This window comes from Phalaenopsis equestris, unplaced genomic scaffold (assembly GCF_001263595.1).
Source record: "Phalaenopsis equestris unplaced genomic scaffold, ASM126359v1 Scaffold201446, whole genome shotgun sequence".
Taxonomy (NCBI): domain Eukaryota; kingdom Viridiplantae; phylum Streptophyta; class Magnoliopsida; order Asparagales; family Orchidaceae; genus Phalaenopsis; species Phalaenopsis equestris.
The window spans coordinates 37,494-45,912 of NW_018221210.1; the positions used below are offsets into that span (position 1 = coordinate 37,494).

An 8,419-nucleotide genomic window follows, 5' to 3' on the forward strand; every position below is an offset into this window, starting at 1 on the left:
TATATATATATATATATACATACATATAGTTTTAGAAAAATATGAAATCAAACTAATTTTATATCTTTCATAGTTTAAATGAAAGAGCACTACACCTCAACCATGTATATATCCCCAAAGATAAACACGAGACTTGAGGGTGGGGCTCGATCAAATAAACTAAGAAATATATGATATTCGTTTGGTCTGCAAAACTATTTTATTTATAAGCTAACAAGTTCTTCTATTTAATATGAAAAATTAAATAGAGTTTATATTAAGCTGGGTTTGGAAAAGCTTCCTTAAAGGGCAAACCCCTATAGTTAATTATATCTTAGATAACCGAAGTCACATAAGAAAACTTTTGATAAAAATCAGGGGATATTATCTTCAAGGAATTTTAAAGGATAAGACTTTTTAAAGAGATCGGACTAAGAGATGTGAAAGAATAATGACTCAATTTGAAATATTTTATTTTAGAATCCGAAGGAAGAATGACTAGAGGATATCATAGATCTTAAAGGGAACCTCGGTGACTTCCCAAACTACTCTATGATTTGACTTCAATTTAGAGGAGAAATATTTAAATGTTTTATCCTACCAATTTTATTACTTTAGAACTTACATTCGTGTGAAACGATTACATAAATAGTTTGGAAGATATGATTATTTAGATCCTGACTAACGACAACCTCAAAATTCTAAAACAAGTTAGGGCTTATATTGTATAGCAGAGTTATACAAACACCTAAAAAAATGAGATTTGGGGGTGTTTAGGTAATTTGGGTAGTTTTGTGGGACAAAAGACTAAGTTGAATATTGCGGTAAAATTGGAGTGTCAACCACTCTATGTGAGTCATGGATCAATGAAATTCCCATTTGGGTCCTCTATTTACTGGTCCTAGCTAAATCCCAGCCTAGGGCTAGTGGGTCTAGAAAACCATCTACAAGAGTCTCCCAAAGGATCAATGGATCAAAATCATCTACACGAGTCTCCCAAAGGATCAATGGATCAAATTCAACAAAGTTTGGGTTTAGGGTTATGGGTGAAAGTGAGTGAAAGTGAGTGCAAGTGTGTGAGTGAGAGTAACCAAGACCACACCACCAGAGGGCTGACCCTAAGGCCAATCAGTCCTATGGGAACTCACCTTGAGCTCTCTCATATTGACCCCACCTACTAAGTGCTAGAGGTTAGGGTCAATATGTGGAACTCAAGTTGAGTAAGGAGGAGTGTAGAATTTCTAATGGTGAGGGTTCATTTTCTAGTTTTCTAAGAATAGTCAACAGGAAAGTACTAGACCCTAGACTGCTAAAGAGGAAAAACTAAATCTCAATCAAAAGTGAGGTTAACAGCTGGTAACTCTAAGTTAAAAAAAAACCAAAGCAATGCCTTTGGGGGAGCTACAGGAAGAGGTATATATGAAGATATCACCAGTATTTAGTACGTCGCAGATAGTGGACTCAAGAAGTCACAGTATGGCTTGAAGTACACTTCTCGGGCTTGGTTGACAAGTTTAGGATAGAGATGGTAGCATGTGATATCAGCATATCAATGCAGACCGCACAAGGTATTGTTTCGGCAACATGAATGTCATACTACCATACTTGTTGTGTATGTGAATAACATAATTATCACTGATGATAATAAGTCAGAAATTGCTCAACTGAAGGAAAAATTGAGGTAAAAGGTCTGGGACAACTAAGATATTTTTTTTGAGATTAAAGTGACCAATGAACCTGAGGAGATGGTTTTATCTTAGTTAAAGTATGCATCGGGGGAGCAAATCTGCAAACTCTCCAATTGATCAAAAGTTCAAATTTAGTATATAGGAAGGTGAATCGGTTGATCTTGAGAAATACCATAGGCTGGTGGCCGCCTGATCTATTTGTGTCACACTCGACTTGTTTTTATTTTTTGAAGTGTAGTGAGCTGCTACATCTAAGGAATGACCATATAGATGTAGTGTATCAGATCCTGAGATATCTGAAGTGTGCATCAGGGAAAGACAGTAAGAATGAATATGTAGAGACTGAGGGTTTTGTGGTTCTAATTGTGCAAGTTATGATGATGACAAACGATCCACATGAGGATGCTGCATGTTGTAGGCGACAATTTGGTCTTATTGAGGAGCAAAAAATAGTCAGTTGTAGCAAGATCAACAACAGAGGCATAATACAAGGCTATGACATTAGAAGTTACTGAGATGATGTGGCTGAAAACCTTGTTGGTTGAACTCAAAGTGGATCAGGGAACTCAAATGAAGTTGTGGTGTGACAACAAGTCAACAATTTGCATGGCTAACAACCCGGTTCAACATGATAGAACCAAACATGTGGAGATTGAAAGGTTCTTCATTAAGGAAAGACTGAATAACAGATTACTGGAGCTATGACATGTAGCCACTAGAGAGCAAGTGGTTGACTGCCTCACCGAAGGGCTTAGCTCAAGGAAGTATTAATGTTATCACACAATTGAGTTAAAGGTGAATTGATATAATCATAAAAAATACAAGTTTGTAACTTCAGAATCTTTAGAAAGGCAACTGCAATCCTTTTTAGCTTTGAATGACCATCTGAATCAACATAATCATTGAGACCAAAATTTCATTTAGAATATAGGTTAGAATTGATGCAATCCTTTTTTTTTTCTTAAGTTTTTTATTTGTACAAGAAAATATAAATCTTGCTAACTTTGAACTTTAATCGATAACTAGAGCTTTTCTGATTAATATTCAGTTGTTTTACAGTTAGTGTTTCCAATTTGAGTTTCGATTGAAAATACTAACTCATAGAATATAGGTTTTTCCCTAACGTGAGAATAACTTCCATGACTTGATCCATGCTTGAAAATTTGTGGATATCAAACAACCTCCTCGGATGATAATCTTTATGAGGCAAATTTAGATACAAAAAGTGATTCAAGTCAAATGCCAGTTTTGTTTTTCTTTTCAAGTCAAATGTCAGTTTAACGAGCTAATTATCGATAAAAGTCACAAATAATATGAAGTATACTACTTTGTCTATTAGGGAAGGTTACTTTGATCATGTAGTGATTCCTTCTGTTTTTGTTTTTTATGATCTTGCCGTAGCTGTTCTTGAAGGTCACTTATTAATATGAGAATACAGTGAAAGGATGGCAATAAATATATTGAAGGTGCTGGGCTAACTGAAAATTTGAGCTTATAAGAATCTTGATTTAAAAAAAATTCTCGAAAAATTATTTTTTATGGTCATTGGTGATGATTCAACGAAAGACGGATTATTCAGAGCAGGCTACATGAATAACAGGGTTGAATTTATTTTTGAAATACCACATTTACGAATGCAAAATTCTGGTTCAAAATGAAGAAATCCTAAGTACTCTGGAGACCAATTTGGTCATTTTCTTTTATTATCTATTTTCTTTGTTATAAATCTGGTTCCACCTAAGATTACAACCTCAATGATAATATGAATGACGCTGACTACGTCAGAGTCTAATTATTTTTCAATCCCATCATTAGTAGTCGACCTGATTGTTTTTGCAAATTAAATGGTCCCTTCTTATCTATTAATTTACTTCTACATTTTACCTATTCCTCTTTTGTTATTTATAGTCTCTGAACTTGTCACCTTCTCCATCTCCTTATTTGCCTTTCACTTGTTTGATATTAAGTTTTCAAGATACTGTTTTCCTTTGCTGGTTAACCTCTTGCTACAAAAAAATAAAAAAATAAATAAACAAAAAAAAGGAAGATTTACATACATTTAAATAAGACCTAAACTTCAATTTTTATGTATATGCCATCTTACCTATTGATTAAGATATGTATTTCACTTTTTAAAAGTTAAAATAGTTATATTTTTTATATGACAAGATGAATTTGTGTGTTATAAATGTAAATATTTTTTTCTGTGGTAGTTTTCATGACAGCAAAGCTTCATGTTTGTGTAGCTGAACGTCGAATTGCTGCAATCCGAGCTATCGAAGTGGCTGAAGTACACAACATGCTTGCTCGCCTTCGCATGCTTCGATCTTACTTGAGCAAGGAACAGCTACAGACTCCTGCTCTAAAATTCTTCCAAGAGAACTTGCCGAACCTCTTGGTAGTGAGAAATGAGGAAGACAAAGTGTTTGAGCTGAGGCAAAATGAGAAAAATGTTTTTGGACACGGACGTGCGTCAGTGGCTAGCACTGTTGGCGGCCAGCAATTCTCAGTGGAGTCAGGTTTAGATAGCTCCTAATATTCGCATTGAAAATGTCCTTAGATGCTAAAGACCCGCTTGGTATCATTTTTATTTTTTTTTATTTTTATTTTTAAAAATATATATTTTTTAGTGTATTCTTTATATAATTTTTATTTTGTTAAAAATAAATCAACATGTTTTTGAAAATACTCAAAATAACTTTTTGCTGTTTTGAATTTTTAAAAGCAACCATGCCTTAATCAAAATTTTCAAATATATTTTTCTTCAAATCAAAACATAAACAAAATAAAATAAAAAAAAAAAATAAAAAATAAAAAATAAAAATACTTCACATCAAAACATAAACAAAATAAAATAAAAATAAAAAATAAAAAATAAAAAATAAAAATGATCCCAAACTGCTCCTAAGAATTAAAATTTTTTTTTTCTGTTTGCAGTGAAGCACAGTTTCCTAAATGCAGCTGGGCTAGAAATCTCTGATTTTGTAAGTTGCATCATGATTTGTGAACTTTAGAACTTCTTTTAGTCCCTTTACTCTCTTCTTTATCGAGGTACTTCTCCCATTTTAATTGATTACAGGTTCTTGATGGTGCAGTGGACACTCAGATGTCTCAGATGCTGGGTGTGGGAAATGGTTTCCAAACTCCTGGGGTTTGTTACTCTTTCTGTGTTAATATACTTCTTTTAATAGTTTCCTAATGAGAAATCTGTATATATATCCCTATATTTTGATGTTCCTCTGAAAATGAATATTAGCTTTTAAATTTTGTGAAGGACAACAGTTTATCACATTTTGTGAACAAGACCAATTGACTCTATCATGGATGTTTGAATATCTTTAACAGTTTGTTTGGGACAATTGCAGTTTTTTGTTGGTGGTCGTAAAACTGTGGCGATAAAATCAACCTTTTAGAAAATTATGATTGGAATTATAAATATTTTTTTTACCGAAAAATCAGAGAGCAACTTTTTTGCTGTCATCATACTTAAATAAATCAGGTTGTAAAAAGTAGCTTTCAATACATAAATTTTTAAAAAATAGTAATAAACAATTTCTCAAACAATCTTAAAGTGACTGAAATGCAATGCAAGTTGAGAAAGCTGTCCGAAACAAACCCTAAGTCTCTAATATTACTAATTGAGCTCACTATAAAATCTTGTTATGAAATCCATACTATGAAGATATTACTCTACTAGTGATACTAGGATTTTAGGACAACGCTAACAGGATTACGATTCTCTAATGGTAATACTAGGATATCAAGAAACTTAGGCATGCATTAAATGATTTTAAGAAACCTTAGCATATTTTTTTAGGTTAGTTGTCTTTACAAAATAGCATGAATTATTGGACTTATTTACAAAGTTCAAAACTATCCAACATTAAACAAGTATATGTGTATGTCATTGTAGTCCGTTGGTTGAGATCTTAGGCTATCAACCAATAGATTTTAGATTTAAGATTTTGTATATCCGATGTGTGTAAATTTGCAATTAAACTCACCTAGAAAAAAATATTAAACTTTATACTAATTTTCCTTTGTTAATTTAGAGACCACTAGCCAACTAATTTGTCATGTCTGTCTTTTAATTATGCTAGAGTTGTATAAATTGCAAGTATTTTCAAAATTGCACTCTCAAGTTTGAAAGAATTCATGAAGAGTAAAACTCACTTCTCAGATAGAATGAATTTAAAAATGAGGATTCAAAAAAGCCAACCTCAGATGCTTAGTACTCGAGCTGAACCATTGCTACCTATATATCCTTTGAATGTTTTATTAGATGTTTATGGCTTTGTCAATCTATAAACCAGCTAATCATTCACCAAAATTCATCAAATTACTATGGCTGTGAAATAATTCATTAACTATTCCAACCTATATTCTTCATGAAAAACTATGGCTGATTTACCATGTGGCCGAGTGATTCTAATAATCATATTTCCTGTTAACTTGAGGTGCTTGTATGTCATTAGACTCCAATTTGCTGTTTATGCCTAGCTGATTTGTTACAGGGGACGAGCAACCGGTCATCATTCGGTGTGACGTCGGCGACGAGAACTTCTAGACGGCCGATGCAAGGGGAAATGCTTCTTTCAATTCGTGGCTCGCCTCTAGGAGTTTACAATGAAGATGAACTGGAAGCAATTCATGGTCTGTTTACTTTCTCATTTCCTTCAAAATTTAATTGGATTCTCAATTACTACTATGTATATGGCTTAATGAGTAAACTTTAGTCCCGGAGTTTATAAACATGCTAACTTGGTCCTAGATTTTTTTAATGGGAGCTAAAATAGTCCTTGTTAGGGATTTTTTTCAACTTGTATTAAAAGAGTTTAGGAACTAAATTGATATTTTTTTAAGCTATGGGACTAAAATGACCCTTTGCAAAATGTCATTGGGCCATTTTGACACTTTTCTCATGGTTTGAATTAATCACTGATTATTTGCAGAATCTGGTGATGGCTCTCATGGTGATTCCTCTGGATAGTGCTGAGAAGCTGCTGCTGGTTTCAGAAATCTAGTAAGCTTTTGCCAGCTTCCATGCAAGCAAAAGCATACATTTTGCTGTGTTATGTTGAATGTAGCTGATCCAGATCCAGCACATCAAGGAATGAACTTTTTGTAATTTTCTTCAGAGGTAAAGTTGTGAATTATTCAGGGATTCTGTTCATTTAAAGTATGGTTGTTTCGTTGGAGGTGGATCTGCTTGATTTTGTCTTGGGCGTTTGGTTAATTGGATTTACCTTAAACAATGTGAATAAATGCATTATTATTATTATAGAATAAAATGAGACAATTTTCGAACAAAACTCCTCGTCAACCAAATGTAAAATGTGGTTTTTTTTTGGAAGATTTGACATACATACTTTTGAATCCTTTTGTATTTACATATAACACTTTAATTTATACATATGCCTATTTATCTATCCATGAAAAGTTGTATTTGTCATGACCCGGCTCAGTGCTTAGAATTAACTATGGCGGGAACTGTGGCCAGACAGCATTAACATTTAATTTTACTTTGCATAAATTATTTTAGAAACTTTCAATATATAAAAGTCATTAATCTACCAAATACAATAAAATTAAACTTTCAAAATTAACAATATAATTTAAAAGCTACATTTCAAATCATTGTTGAATAGTATATCAATATTTGAAAGAAATCGTAAAAAGAAATAACAGCCACAACATAAATATTATCTATTAGTTGTAGTTATTCTATTGTAAATTAAATATTTAATATTAGACATATCAACTTAAAATTTTTATTATTCTAAAAAAAATATTAATTTTAACTGTACGTTTGACTTAGTGAGTAATTATGATCTTTATGTGTATTAAATTATAATGCTTTTGCGATGCATGAATGATAAAAAAAATGCAGCACATTATTGTAGAAAACCTTGAACTTTAACTTTAATTTCATCCCTTATAGTTTCACTTTAAGTTTTTACCATTTTAACCTCATTAATAATTATAACAGGATTACTGTCATACCCGAATGTTTTCTCAAAAATATACTCGATAGTACATTCAAAATGTACACGTATCGACCCTAAAAAATGTACATGAAGGTACCTCAAATTGCACCCAAATATATACTTTTACCGTTTCTTTTAACTTACACGAGTACATCGCATCTTCTGTCAGTACGATATAGGGGTAATCCTATATGACTACATTTATATTTCATTAAAATGTACATTTGTATGACAATTTTTTTTCTTCCATTTGTGATACCATTTAAGACTTTCCTGTCAGTACGATATAGGGGTAATCCTATATGACTTTACATTTATATTTCATTAAAATGTACGTTTGTATGACAATTTTTTTCTTCCATTTGTGATACCATTTAAGACTTTCAAAATGGCAAACATGAATGAAATGTCTGTTTTAAACCATTTAATAAAGCAATTATTCATTAAATAAAATATTAATTTAATGCATAAAGAAAATAATCTAATATTTGCTTTTAAGAGATATTTGAAATAGTATAACTCTTCACTTTATTGTACTTCTCCTAGCACTTTGACCTCTCTATTTCACCTTGATTTAGTTGTTTGATAAATTAACATTACTAATTTTAATTAATAAAATTGTTGAAATGAAATTAACAACAACATTAATTAACTAAGTTATATAATCAATACATAAAACTAATAAATCTTCACCTTATCACTATGAAAGGCATTGTTTGACTTCTTTCTCAAAATTATAACTCCCTCACTTCAAGTACTTCCTGA

At 31.9% G+C, this 8,419-nt stretch overlaps 1 protein-coding gene across 1 annotated transcript in view; it reads left to right on the forward strand.

Annotated features, from left to right (window-relative positions):
* Positions 1 to 6,896, forward strand: part of LOC110036003 — a 31,155-nt gene extending 24,259 nt beyond the window's left edge. The window contains exons 2-6 of the mRNA XM_020740347.1: positions 3,914 to 4,186; positions 4,605 to 4,651; positions 4,747 to 4,818; positions 6,182 to 6,320; positions 6,620 to 6,896. Coding sequence (XP_020596006.1) covers positions 3,914 to 4,186; positions 4,605 to 4,651; positions 4,747 to 4,818; positions 6,182 to 6,320; positions 6,620 to 6,657 — 569 coding nt within the window. The 3' untranslated portion in view covers positions 6,658 to 6,896. The remainder of the gene's footprint in view (positions 1 to 3,913; positions 4,187 to 4,604; positions 4,652 to 4,746; positions 4,819 to 6,181; positions 6,321 to 6,619) is intronic.
* Positions 6,897 to 8,419: the final 1,523 nt, after the last annotated feature.